Below are 15,234 nucleotides of genomic sequence, written 5' to 3' on the forward strand. Positions count from 1 at the left end.
GTCACCTGCAGGATCCGCGTCACTCCGCGGACTTTCCCCCGCAGCTCCGTCCGCCGGAGAGACAAAGCTCCGACATGTTCTCCCCGAAGTCCCCCAGGCCCGGGTCCCGGCAGGAGGCCTGCGGCCCCGGCCCGGGTCCCGGGGAGCAGATCTCCCTGGAGGAGTGTCAGGGGAAGGTAGGCCGCCGGACAGCTGCGGAACAGCTGCACACATGCACCTCCGGGGACGCGTCTCTTCAGCCTGATTTATGCTTCTGCGTTAAATCGACGCAGAGCATACGGCGTAAGTTACGCGTCGTGCGCACCGTACGGTGTGCGTCGCCGCGAACCCTACGCCGTAGGCTCTGCGTTGGTGTAACGCGGAACCATAAATCAGCCTTTATCCTGAAAGTTTTGACTTTAGTGCCTCATGACAGCAGCAGAAAATACATACAGGACTGACTTAGAAAATTAGAATATTGTGATTTTCTGTAATGCAATTAACAAAACAAAAATGTCATACATTCTGGATTCATTACAAATCAACTGAAATATTGCAAGCCTTTTATTATTTTAATATTGCTGATCATGGCTTACAGTTTAAGAAAACTCAAATATCCTATCTCAAAAAATTTGAATATTCTGGGAATCTTAATCTTAAACTGTAAACCATAATCAGCAATATTAAAATAATAAAAGGCTTGCAATATTTCAGTTGATTTGGAATGAATCCAGAATGTATGACATTTTTGTTTTTTTAATTGCTTTACAGAAAATAAAGAACTTTATCACAATATTCAAATTTTCTGAGACAGTCCTGTACATTTAATCTCCTCGAGCAGGTGGGAGACACCTGAACTCGACCTTCAAAAGTTTTACAAACAAAAATCAGGCGATCTGATCTGAAAGACAACTTTGTGAAACTTTGTGGGGAAAAGAAAGTGGGTAATAAAGCCTGAATTATGGTTCTGCGTTAAATCAACACAGGGCCTAAGGTGTATGCTCTGCGTTGGTGTAACGCGGAACCATAAATCAGCCTTAACTACCCAATAATTCAATAGTTCCACTTTGATCAGCAACAAGTGGAAGTAGTTACTTCCTGTATGACTTTTATCAGTCTGTCACATCAGTGAACTGTCCTCTGGTCTTTGGGGGTCTGTTTATGGTTGTTGGGGGATAAGCTGCACCTGTTAGTTAATATTTATTTCAATCAATCGCAAGCATAAAAATCAACAAACAAGACAACAAACATCCACAGGGTTTTCCCTGGTCAACATTGTGATTATTTTGACCGAAAAGATCTGGGCTTGAAGCATAAAGTTTATCTTGCCCACCTTTTAACAGAATAGAATATACAAAAAGAACAAATGAAGTATCATGAGGTTACACAAAATAATAATAATAATAATGATGATGATGATGATGATGATGATGATGATGATGATGATGATGATGATGATAATAATAATAATAATAATAGCTTAAATAACTGTAATAATAGTAATATAATGATAATAATAATAATGATAGCTCTGAAAACAGAAAATGAAAAGATGCTAAAGAAACTGACAAAACCAATTTAAGTTGTCATTTCATCTCATGCATGTGTGCATTCTTCTTTGTTTGCTTATTGTGCTTCTATGTGTCCATTACCTTTGCTTTGAATAATATCTTGTATGCTTTTATTGAGTTTGCTAATTTAAGGTCGTAGTCTAATGAGTTCCAAAGTTTTCCTGGGAAAGTCTTGACCCACGATTCCTTCTTTTTTCATCCATTTGATTGGTGCATGGCCCAGGTTTTAGCTGTGTAGATGATGCGTCTAAATGACTTGAGTCCACATAATTCCACCTTGCTTTCATCTGTCATGACGACGTGCCTCCACAAGTGTTGTGACTTGTTCAGACGCAGTTTTGCCAACTTTACTTGTTCTTCTGTCCTTTTCAGACAGTAACCTTTCTCCCGACAGGCCAAACAAGCTTTTCATTTTCAGTTTTTTATTTTTGTTATTAATCTTTTTGTAATTGTGCTGTCATTAACTCAGAGAAGCCTGTAGAGTCTGATATTTAGCTCTTGTAATTTCTGTATTTCTTCCAGCATCACATAGTCTGACCTTTGGCTCATTTTTATTTATTTATTTACTTATATTTCATTGTAGTCGTGCCAAATGGCTTGAATGCTCTCCACTTGTGAATATTTGTTTCTCTAAGTTGCTTGGAGGAGTAGTATCGGGTTTTTAGAGGTCTGCTCACCTGCTGATGATTAGCACTTGTCATTTGAACTCCTGTCATCAGTTAGGGGGGACTTCGTTTAGCCCAGGGGTCGGCAACCCAAAATGTAGAAAGAGCCTTATTGGAGCAAAAAACAAATATGTCTAGAGCTGCAAAAAATTAAAAGTCTTGTATCGGCCTTAAAATGAAGGCAACACATGCTGCATGTTTCTATATTAGTTAGAACTGGGGGGAGATTTTTTTTTTTTATTATGCACTTCGAGAAAAAAGTCGAAATGTTGAAACAAAAGTTGAAATGTCAAGAAAAAAGTCAAAATTTCAAGAAAAAAGTTGAAATGTCGAGATTAATGTTGAAGTACAATCTTGAGAAAAAAGTCGAAATGTCGAAAAAAAAGTTTCATATGTTGAGAAAAAAGTCGAAATGTCAAGATTAAAAAGGAAAGGAAAAAGGAGGAAAAAAAGATGAAAAAATGAAAAAAGAAGAGAAAAAAGAAAAAAAAGAAGAAAAAAAGAGAAAAAGAGGAAAAAAAAGAGAAAAGAAGAGAAAAAAAAGAAGAAAAAAAAGAAAAAAAAGGTCAAACATTTTTGAAAAAGCTCCAGGAGCCACTAGGGCTCTAGAGCCGCGGGTTGCTGACTCCTGGTTTAGCCCATGTAATTTTTTTTTCACTTTTTGCTTTATTTTTGTTAAATAAAGCACGGCAGGATGAGTAAAGTGATGTATGTGTACTATTGTGTAGCACCATCCTAGTACGTCAGTAGGATTCCTCAGTGAGCAACAAAGCAGCCAGCCGCCTCACAGACCTCATGATCTCGTCCATCTCCCTCTGGTCTTTGAAGACAAGGCTTTCCATGCCTCCTTTTCTTACACATTTAGCTCTGGCCTTAAGTCCAAACTGTCTTCTGTCTGTTTTTATTGAACAAAACTGAACTTAGCTGCTGTCTGATTCAATAAAGTTTATTTTGTTCATGGCTTTACAATTTAACTTGCGGATTCTTTTCGTCAGACAAGAATAATTTAGGTTTTTAAATACCTGACATGCTTTGGCGATTACTTCCGCCTTCATCAGAGTCACTCTTATGAAATTATTCTTGTCCGACGAAAAGAATCAGCAAGTTAAATGAGCTGCTGTCTTGTCCCTCCGTATCTCCTCCTGACCTTTTCAATACACATTCATTGATTGAAACGGTGTACCAGTATTTCACAGTATTTCATGCCCTAAATTCCACATCCTCATTTCGTCTCCTTGACTCCTCCTCTTTTCCAGAAGAGGAGCATGTATTTACTTTTAATTTGATTTGGGCTGTTGAAGAAATATCCTGTGCTCAGTTTACTCACAGAGGCCAGAAACAGATGCAAAACACATATTTTTGAACTATTTGTTAATGCTTTCTTTCTTCATTTACTCTAAGTTGTATCATTTCAGAGATCTTTGCTGGTAATTCTATCTTCTGGAATGATAATAAACCATCCTTTGGGTCTGCTGGTGTCCATTCCAGATGTCTTCCAGTGGTAATAAGTAACCATGACAACTGTTTAGACTGTAGGAAATGCTGATTAAGCTTCCCAGCTCCATGAAATCTCCAAAATCGAAACAAACCATAGGAAAACAGAAGAAGTTCAGTTATTTCACCTCCCGCTACATACTTTTTCTGAAGGGATTCATCAAGAAATTTTACCCCCTGAAGAAAAAGTTAATCAGAAGATCAGATCAGTGCATAGTTACGACAGAGTATTAGGGCCAAACTAAGACAAAAAAAATAAGGAAATTACGAGAATAAAGTCATAATAATATGAGAATAAAGTCGTAAAATTACGAGAATAAAGTCATAATATTACAAGAATAAAGTTGTAATATTTTGAGAATAAATTTTTAATATTTTGAGAATAAAGTCGTAATATTATGAGAATAAAGTCGTAATATTATGAGAATAAAGTCGTAATATTGAATATATTATAAATATATTATTAATATAACTTCACATATTCTCAATATTCCTCATTTTAACACAGGGAGAAGAAACTCTTCCTGTTAGAGTTCTCATAAATTATATTCTCATAAATTACGACTTTATTCTCTTAAAGTTACAACTTTAGATCGTGAAGCCAAACTTCTTTGTGGATCATCTCCCTTGTACCTGGATCAACAAGACTTTTTACACACGTGAACTTTGAATATCCGTTGTGTCATGTGTCCTCGTCTCTGTAAAAGGTAAATGAACTTTGAAGTGAATTCAGCTTCATTGTGCAACAGAAAACACCACCCAGACTGGAAACCCGGGACAATCACATGTGAGCAGAACTGTGAGATTTCCCAGTAATATTACCTTTGATAAATCACACAGATTTATGACAGGGCTGCTGCACTTTGAACGACAAACATCTCACTGTTTGTTTTGCTCCATGTTTCCTGTACTGCACAATTATCATTTTCCCAACGGAGGTCATTTCTCATTATTTAAGACGTGCTGGATATAAACAGGATTTGTTATTTGCAGCGGTTGAGCTCCAGGGCCTAGAGCTCCAATTTGTTCTATCTGCTCATGTGAAACAAAATAAAACAAGCTTTACTCGAAGAAACTTTATTCTGAAATTCTGAAGCATTTGGAAAGTGCAAAGGTTTTAATATCTTTTAACATTATTCAGTAATACTAATTGAATTAAACTTTTTTTATATGTTTTGCATGATTTTCCGATTACATCACCCACAGGTTTGTGAATTGTGAATTATTTGAACAGGTTTATTTTATTTTGAAATGATTTAAGTTCACATAGAGGGTTGAATATAATTTAGAAATCCCAATGAGCAGGACTGCACCTGCCAGATAGTTCCTTCAAGCCAAACTGACGACCTATCCTACTACGGGAGAGTTTTCCACCCCGTAAAGGTTCCTGAAGGACGGTCACTTCTGCAGAGCTGTGCTGCTAATGGAGACACGTCGCAACAATTTGGCCCCGAAAAAGTCTATACAGAACTCCCACTAATGGAAACACACTCTGGCCCTTTTCCACTAGTATCTACTCAGCTCGCTTCTACCCGCCACGCCCCCGTCTTGCGCTTTTCCACTACGGGCCGAGGCAGGTTTAGCAGTGCCAAGCAGATACTTTTTCTGTATCTTTCCTGCCGAGGTTCTAACCGGGCTGAGCCGGTGTTCTGAGATTTCTTCCTACCTAAAATGTTTTCCTACCGTAGCGAAAAATTATAATAAATAAAATCAATCAAACCTTCTTGCTGGATGCTGCAGTTAACCTTTGGTGGTCTGTCCATTTCCTGCTCTACCTGTTGATTTCCATCACTGCTTTTGGCACAAAACTGAATAACTTTTCCAGCTGTTTAATACAGCTGGAAAAGCACATTCACTCACACACAGGCATAAAGACATGCGTTTGATTTGTCCCTCAAACATATATGCATTAAATACTGTCCATACAAAGTATTAAAATACAAGAAACTAACCTTTTCTCTTCCGCGGTGATCAGGTAACAGGATATTATGGCCTTCTGAAGTCTGAAGTTGCTGCTATACGCATGCGCAGTCAACTCGAGTAGGAAAAAATTATGGGTAGGAAGAAATCTCAGAACACCGGCACTACATCTGACGTCATCACCCTCCACGCCACTGATTGGTCAGGGGGCGTGGCCGTCAGACGTTTGAATCAGGAAGCAGGAGTCAGCGCGAGAGCGACTCGCAGCGATTTTATTATACAGCACAAACGTCTGTTTGATGATCCAACTCTGAGGTGCAGATGTTCATAAACCTGGTGGCTGTCGAGAAAATTAAAAAAGGGATGTAGACGGGCTGTTTTACTCTCAGCCGCTCGCGGCTCCAGCTGATTTCTGATCAGCGCCGACACGAACAAAGGTGTTGCGCAATCAAGTACGTCATAGCAGCTTCACCCCAACCTGCCCACTTCTCACCTGGCTGTGGAAAAACAAACGGCCACAAAACGGGTGGAGCCGGGATGATGCGTGACGAGCGAGTCGGGCTGAGTAGGTGCTAGTGGAAAAGCGCCATAAATCAACCATGGTTACCATGGATACTGTAGGAGGAGATGATGGACCAGAATAACTAACTCAGTGGTCCCAGATTCAATCCCTGGCATCTCCAAGAACATCTCCTTTCCCCCAGTAAATGCTTCTTAATTTCCCTCAATTTAGTTGACACAGCGCTGCTAAGAACTCAAGGTTGTTTTGCTGAACTTTGCAGTGTCACAGTCATAAGGAAAGCCAACTACATATCAAAGTTTACACCCCATAATATAAACAAATGTGTTGCTTTATATAAATTCACCTGACTAGCCTTTCAGTGTCCATGCATGTTAATGCCTGCTGTCAAGACCAAACCTGTATTTTGAACCAGGCTGTGAATATTTTCACTCAGTAGAGACTGACTCACTGTTGTCTCCAGTGGTCAGTCGCGGAACTGCAGCTTTTTTTTACTTCTGAGCTCCTTCAGTACACAAGTTAGTTAGTTCCTCTGTTTCCAGTCATGGAGTCAATGGGGACTGACCAGCCCCTAGTGGTAATTCAAAGAACTGCACGTTTTGCCACTCGATGCGATGACGACTGTTGAGTAAACGAGATGCATTTTCATGTTTTCAACTGAATCACAGCAAAGCGTGAAATAGGTCTGTCACCAAAACATTTTTTGGTTGTTATAACACATAAATATAACATAACATAAATAAGACTATATAATGTAAAAATCATTTGAACTAATTCCACTAAAAGCTGCAGCTAAATGCTCAACCATTAACACATAGGGCCCGATTTACTAAGATCCTAAATAAAGAGTACTAAATTGCGTGTGCACTGAAAAAGTTTGCACGTGCTGTTGTTGTGTGTTTTGCGGGTGATCAACTAAGATCGCGTGCGCAATTGATAACAGGTGCAAACCTCAGTATTTAAATGAGGTGTTGCGCGTCTTACGGTTTGCGGCGCAAACTTTGTGCCATGGAGAGTCTGGATGGAAAGCAGGATATAGTCGCAAGCGCAAAATGAAATTTGACGAGTTGGAGTTAGAGATATTAGTGGAAGAGGCAAATTGTTGTGCCGTATTCAGCACCCCTGCCGTGAAAAGCACCCCCTCGTATATTCAATGATAAGTAGACCAAGAAAAAAAACAACACACTGACACTTCAATATATTTATATATACACACTCACACAAACACATACTTAGGAGTTTATATTATATATATTTACAAATATTAATGAAGACAACACAGTAAGCAGGCTATTAATTAATGACATCAATAACCATTTACCCGATTTTTCTTTTTTTTACCCGAATCCATGAGCGCATTTAAACATGAATCATTAACACAAAACTGGACGCTAAACAGTAAATGGACAACAGAACATGAACAGAACACGGAATGAGAATATAATTTTTGTCAGACGAGGGGGTGCTTTTCACGGCAGGGGTGCTGAATACGGCTCAACACCGGGGTATGACAACTGCAGAACAAGTATAGGCGCACAATAAGAAACACTTTTTTCTCCATGAAAACACGTGATTTATTTATTATCACAAATAAAAAAATGAATGTGCCTCCTGTGGCAACCTTTTGCTGAATAATACTCGATTTAACATTCAAATAAAATATTTCTTCTTTTGCATGTGGAGATTAGCACCTTCCTTTCGAACGTATTAAATACAGACGCAATCACAATCCCCGCAAAAACTTTCGGGCTTGGTAAATCTCATTGCATGTGGTAAATGGACATATTTGCATTTTCCCCTCCCAGTATTTAGTGATTTCTGCCGGGTACGCCCCATATTGATTATTCATCAGGGCAAAAGTACTAAATGAACAGCGTGTGCTATTTTGCTCATTTGAGAGACGCAGTCCTCTTTGCACGCTGTTAGTAGATCGGTTTGCACATTGGTTTGCGGGTGCTGTCAAGTTTGCACACGTTTTTACGCACGCAAACCTTTAGTAAATCAGGCCCATAGTGTAGAATAGAAAATTTTAGCTTTGCAGAGAAATTAAGTTTACCTCTTTATCTTTTTATCCAGAAAAAAAAACATAAATATAACATAATAGCAATATGTTGAATTACGGAGAAAATATTTATTTCATGTATTTATGTATAATTTATGTATAATATCATTAGTAAAACATCTTTGTTTTCCTTGGGATATTAGGTTTTTTGCCCAGTGTATTCATACAGTTTTAGTGTAATCTCATATAAGAGGTACAGTTAGGGCATCACCTATTTAAGATTTGACTAAACTAAAACCAGAAATGATAGTGAAACTTTTCTTTTTATATATATGACAATAGTACGATACGGAGACAAAGGGACTGTAGACAATGATCTCAAAGTTTATCAGCAGAGCTTTTCCTGCAGGTTGACTTTTCTCCTCAGATCAGCGATCACCTTTAAGCTCAGTCACGATGCGAGGCTTATTCCAAGGCCCAGTCATGTGGTCTTTAGTTCCACATTACTTGTTGAACTCAGAGAGGTTTGATTCTGTCTTAACCATATATACTGGTGCAGGGATTAAAAGATCTGCGCTCTGTTGATTCATCGGGAATAAACATTTCACCCAAACTTTACCTTCATTGGTGGATTTAAACCCAGTACTGGAGTTGAGGGAGATGAGGGGGGATGGCATCCCTCCTGAAATAAAAACAGTCCAAATCATCCCCCCTGAAATAAAAACGGTCCAAATCATCCCCCCTTGAAATAAAAACGGTCCAAATCATCCCCCCTGTAAAACTGTCATCCCTCCTTTCCGTCCCTTATGTCATTTCATCAATGAATGTGGTTTTACTGCTATTTCAACATTTAGAGTCATCACCAGAAAAATAACACCAGAAAAATAACTTATTTGACAATTTTCACCTGTTTCAAGTAAATTTTGACTTGAAATAAGTAGAAAAATCTGCCAGTGGGACAAGATTTATTTTCTCATTACAAGCAAAAAAATCTTGTTCCACTGGCAGATTTTTCTACTTATTTCAAGTGAAAATCTACTTGAAACAGGTGAAAATTGTTGTTTTTTCCAGTGATGAGTCTTGTTTTAAGTGTAATGAGATTTTTTTACTAAAACAAGACATTTTAACTAGAAATAAGACAAATATTCTTGTTAAGATTTTGAGTTTTTGCAGTGATCCATTTTACTTATCCTGTGAAGGACAGAGTCATATTGATAAGTTCAGAAAAGTGTTTTTTATTGTTGTGTTTTGATGTATTTGATGTAAGCCCAGTGGATATTTCAAGCTTACAGAAGGCTGCATTTAACTGCTGCTATGTCATTCCTGCAGTATTTCTGCAGGTGTTTTGGTCACTGCTATTATTTGTAATATATTATATTATTTGTAATCAGCACAAAGTATCTGTCCCCATATGATAAAATCCACCATCCCCCCTGATATTTTTTTACAACTCGAGTACTGGTTAAACTCTTTATACCTTCACATCTTAAGCAAATAAATTGTGATCACTTTCACACAACCTCAGGTTTCCAGACTGGTGCTGTAAGAATGGAATCATGTCGTCACCGGCAACCGTCCGGTTCTGGTTGGTCTGAGGATGCAGGAATCCAAAGTGAACCGGCCGGTTGACGGATTCCTCAACTCCACTTGTGTTTGATGGACTCAGAGGACAAAAGTCTAAAGAAAACAGTCAGCAGGCTGTACACGGAGCAGGAAATTACAAATATTTCAGTGTTCTGCAAAGTCTTTGCTCTTCTTCAGTATTTCAGGAACATCAGAAACTTCATGTCTGGTGTCAACGGGATTCATTCTAGTATCTAGTATCTGCTGCACAAAACTTTACATATGAAGTGTGTAAATGTGTTTATTCTCTGTATAAACAACATTTACAGGCTTTAGAGTCAGATGTCCCACAGTTGTAAGGTCACTGGGTCAATCCCCAGCCCCCATATTGCCCTGTTACTCCAGCACTCGTTTAATGACAATCATCAATGCCCAACATGTGGTCTGTCCATGATGGGGAAAAAACAACAGGAATAACAAAAAAATAACATAAAGACAACCGGTGCGCCGAAATGCCATACTAAAAAGTATATACTAAAAAGTATACTTAAATTCGGCACACTTTTGAGTGAATATCAGTAGTATGCATTCATTCAGACGTACTATTAAGAGCACACACGGCACTTCCTGCCGTTGCGAGGGGGTTGTTACCATGGTAACCTGTCACAGAGGCGGTAGCAGCACCGCTCCGCCCTTTACCGTTTATTCTGGCCGAAACAAGATGACATTATATAATATTATTATATACGAATATTATAATATTAATATTATATAATAATATTATTATACTTAATATTATACTTATGACATATACAGTACTTATCACTTATCAACCAAATGCCGCTGCATTGCATTGTGGGAAGTTTCTGCTTAGCTACTGTCCATCAATCCATACTAATAAATTTCTCCAGAATGAGTATGGATAGTCCATACTATTGAGTATGTTTTAATGTTTCGGACGCACTAAAAAATCTCACATACTCATTTTGCTACTCAATTAGGGTGGAAGTGTGGGATTTTGGACGCAGCCAACAATTTTTAATATTGAGAATCATTTCTAGGAAAAAGAAAAGAAAATAGCTCAATATAATGAAGTCTGCCTCTCCTGACTCCAATAAGACTTATATATCATAATAAACTAAAAAAAGAATGATGACACAGCTCATATACTGAGACTACAGTCCTGCAGCGGTCGCCGGTTTGAATCCCAGCCTGCGCACTTTTGCTGCATGTCATCCCCATTCTCTCTCTCTACCCCCTTCCTGTCTGCAACTTCAATAAAGGGCCACTAGAGCCCAAAAAAATCTTTAAAAAAGAATGATAAGAATTTCTCATTTGCATAAAAATCTGAAAACAAGGGAAAGAACACTTATAAACGAGACCATTTTATTCACATGAAGAAATTTATGATGTCCAAGTCAAAAATCTGGACGTCATTTTTGACTCTGAGTCAAGGTTTATTCTTCACATTAAACAGTCGTAAAAACAGGATTTTACCATCTTGAGAATATTAAGAATATAGCCAGAGTCCGTCCTTTCTCTCCCTGGCCATCACAGAGATCCTAATGCTTTTATTTCAAGCTCCATGGACTATTGCAACGCCCTTTCTTTCTGGTCTTAAGTATATTGCACCTTCAGTTACTTCAGTTACCATATCACACCAGTTTTAAGATCGCTGCATTGGCTTCCTGTGGGTTTCAGGATCGCTTTTAAAGTCCTTTTGGTTGGTTTTAAATGTCTTATTATCCTTGGGACTCTCATCTCTCTGAGTTACCATAATTTTACCATACTAGTCCAGTCAATCTGTGGTTCGACCCAGGGAAAATTGCAATAGTAATCATTCAAGGTTTTATGTGATCCTTAGGGACATCCAAATATTATATTAAAAGTATACCATTATATACTTAGTGGATCAAGGTAAATTCAGGGGTTGAAATTTGGGCCCTTCATGCCATAGCGTAATACAAAAAAATGATACATCTCTACTTCTGAATATGCTATTTTCAAATAATTTATGTCTACACATTGGTTTTCTATGGTGTTTTTTCACATACAACCATCAAAAATGACCTGTTCTGAATGTATATGTGCCCTTTGTGGGTACCCTTAAGCTAAAATTACCTTTTTTGAATCCAAATAAAGTCAATCAAATTAGGTCATAAACGGTTTATTATCATTGAATCTTCTGCACCATCCAAATTTGTCTCAGTAAAATATTTTTCCATAAAAACTACGATACATATCAGCACAGACTGAAACCAAATGAGACCAAGCTTGACTGTAGGCCTACATGTAATATTTACTCCATGTCCTCATCCAAATGTTGTGCTGACATATTCGCGCACACACCTCTGCACTCTGAACAGGCTAGGGAGCAATCAAGTCCTTGACGACGGCATTTGCAATGCATAGTGCCACAACCTGACTTGCAATTACAGCACACAAGCTCCAACAACGATTGAGGAGCAGGGTTCTGGTCTGAATGGACAGGAATGAGGAATGAATCTTGGATCTTCCAGCCCCATTCCTCAGGTGGTAGTGAGTTTCCCATCCATTCCTGGACTTGATGGTACACTCTGAAGCTGTGAAACCTGGCAGAAGAAGATGTTGGTGGCAAGTTGCGAGGGTGGACAGCTGTTTTGCTGTCAGTCACCTTAGCGTAGAAACGTTTCAGCCTGAGGTCATTAAGAGAATCTGTCTCTCCACCTTTGTATATTAGCATCATTGCCCTTTCCCCTGCATCAGCAATTTCGTCTTTGGTAGCAAATTGTTTTTGAAAAATGCTGGCCTGTACTCTGAATGAGTCGTTTTCTTGACTCAGACGCAAAGATACCCCTTTCCCAACTCCAAACACTCTGGATGTTGTATCACAGCCAAGCATGACATGTGCAAATAAGATGTTGCTAACATCCTCACCAAACACATCTCTCGCATGCCCAATGTTCAAAAACCTGCGTCTTGGCGAAGGCAACTTCCTGGGTTCAGACATGAAGTACAGCTCTCCTTGCTGATAGAAGTGTAGCAGAAGAATGAGGAGGTCAGTGTCATCTCCCACAAGGACAGTTCTTTGTTTCAATGCTGCTGTCCCTGTTGTTTGAACTATAAGCACATCTGCATCTCTATGAGCATTGTGAACATCAAACCCTGCAAGTTTTAGTCCTTCCCCCAACAGGTTTATGAAACATTGTTTGTTGTCATTGTTTGACAGAAATTCCTCCTTTTTCAAACTCAGTGACATAGTTGATGTGAATGAAACCTTCCGGCCAGTCTTTGGATTCCTCCTTCTGTGAGCACCATCTTTCGTAGAAACCTGGCGCCTTTCAGTTATTTCAAAGTTAATTCAAAAACCCTTGGTGAGGTGGTTTTTAAATTTTAAAACACCACGACTTGGATCAGCCTGCTTTAATTTGTGTTTTATGTGCATGTATGTGGGCGGCGGTGGTCTGTTTTTTAACTTGTATTATTTTTAAATATGTAAAGCACTTTGTTCTACATTTTTAGGTATGAAAAGTCCCTTAGGCTTTTTAGGCTTTTCAAAAATGAGTTTCCTGTTGAACACCAGGGGGCATGTTCCGTATGTCATAGTGAAGGACGAAAGGAAAGCAGTACTGAAGCATAAACGTTCATGTTAAACACATGTTAGTATACAGGACTGTCTCAGAAAATTTGAATATTGTGATGAAGTTCTTTATTTTCTGTAATGCAAATAAAAAAACAAAAATGTCATACATTCTGGATTCATTACAAATCAACTGAAATATTGCAAGCCTTTTATTATTTTAATATTACTGATTATGGCTTACAGTTTAAGATTAAGATTCCCAGAATATTCTAATTTTTTTAGATAGGATATTTGAGTTTTCTTAAGCTGTAAGCCATGATCAGCAATATTAAAATAATAAAAGGCTTGCAATATTTCAGTTGATTTGTAATGAATCCAGAATGTATGACATTTTTGTTTTTTTAATTGCATTACAGAGAATCACAATATTCTAATTTTCTGAGACAGTCCTGTATTTGGTTTTTGGATAAAACAAAAATAAAAAAATAACTGAAACTTTCTTGTGGGCAAGTTTTGAATGTGTAGTTTAACTCTAAACACATGGATCATAAATACTACCCATCCCTGATTATTAGATATTGAAGGATGGGGATTATCATTATTCTCCAAACCTAGTAATTGCTAGGAAAGGCCTTATAATTACAAATTATGAGACGTCATCACATTGACTTCCCCAGTTTATATGTTGAGGTGTCTACAGGCCAGATGCTGAGTCATGCTTTGGTCTCCAATGAGCTCCACACTTAATGTAATGATTGTTCTAACAGTGTAATGATGTTCCTGATCTGTGTTGGATGACCTTTGAGGTGTAGTTCTCTCTCCCATTTCAGTATATTCTTTACGTTCCTTCTGTCTACAGCCGTGTAAAAGCTCTGAACTGACACGCTTCATTCTCATCCCTCCAGAATAACGACCCTAACATCCAGAAACAAGGCTTCGACAACTTGGCCTACGAGTACGGGAGCCAGAGCGAGCTCTACTCTGCAGCCAAACCGGCCTCCAAAGCCACTTTTAAACTCCTGGGACTCAACTCCAATCACCAAGCCGTGGAAACCACACTCACCAGCCTAAGTGGAGTTCTGGCTGTCATCTGGTCCGTACCGGACAGCTTGGTCCAGGTGGACTATGACGCTTTAGCTACCACGACCAAAGAGATCGCCCTGCAGCTCCAGACTCTGGGATGTGGCGTGGAAGCAGCAGTGGAGGTCAAAGTGGACGGCATGAGCTGCCAGTCGTGTGTGCAGGCCATCGAGGGACGGGTTGGAGATCTACCAGGGGTCTCACATGTCCGGGTGTCTCTTCTGGACAGTTTAGCTGTGATTGTGTTCCAGCCTCTCCTCGTTACACAACAGGAGCTAAGAGACAGCATCGAGGAGATGGGCTTCTCTGCCACTTTATTACCCGAGGCCACGTCCACTGGAGATTTAAGCTACTGGCAGAGCGATGTGTTGAATGCGTCCACCCAGACTGTCACCGTTTGGATCGTAGGGATGACTTGTAACTCATGTGTGCAGTCGATCGAAGGCAGGATCTCTGAGATGGGGGGAGTGAAGTCCATAGTCGTGTCGCTGAAGGAGGAAAAGGGAACGATAAGCTTTGACCCCAGTCTGACAGAACCAGAGCAGCTGAGAGCGGCTATCGAGGACATGGGCTTTGACGCATCACTGAAAGGTAGGAACCGTTTATTCTCTGTGGTGGTTTTATTTTGAAAATTTAATATTGTAAGGGCCTTGACTCAAGGAGGACTCAAAATGCACGACTCCAGGAACAAAAGAGTATTTATTCAAAAAAACGGAGCAAAAAGGTAATAACAGAGAACACTGTTGATGAGGAAAATCAAAGGCTGAACAAAAAGCGCTCTCTGGGAGGATCAATCTATCACAAACTGCAAGTACAAATTAATACGGCGACGTGACGACACTTGACTACACTCGACATGAGACAACAAACTGGCAACA

The 15,234-nt window shown here is 39.1% G+C and overlaps 1 protein-coding gene across 2 annotated transcripts in view; it reads left to right on the forward strand.

The window, feature by feature from the left end:
- The window catches only part of atp7b (ATPase copper transporting beta), a 53,239-nt gene continuing 38,005 nt past the window's right edge, over positions 1–15,234 (forward strand). For both annotated transcript variants that reach the window (XM_061716187.1, XM_061716186.1), the window contains exons 1-2: positions 1–176; positions 14,182–14,947. In XM_061716187.1, coding sequence (XP_061572171.1) covers positions 75–176; positions 14,182–14,947 — 868 coding nt within the window. In that variant the 5' untranslated portion in view covers positions 1–74. The remainder of the gene's footprint in view (positions 177–14,181; positions 14,948–15,234) is intronic.

The sequence above is a fragment of the Cololabis saira genome, chromosome 24, assembly GCF_033807715.1.
Source record: "Cololabis saira isolate AMF1-May2022 chromosome 24, fColSai1.1, whole genome shotgun sequence".
NCBI classification, from domain to species: domain Eukaryota; kingdom Metazoa; phylum Chordata; class Actinopteri; order Beloniformes; family Belonidae; genus Cololabis; species Cololabis saira.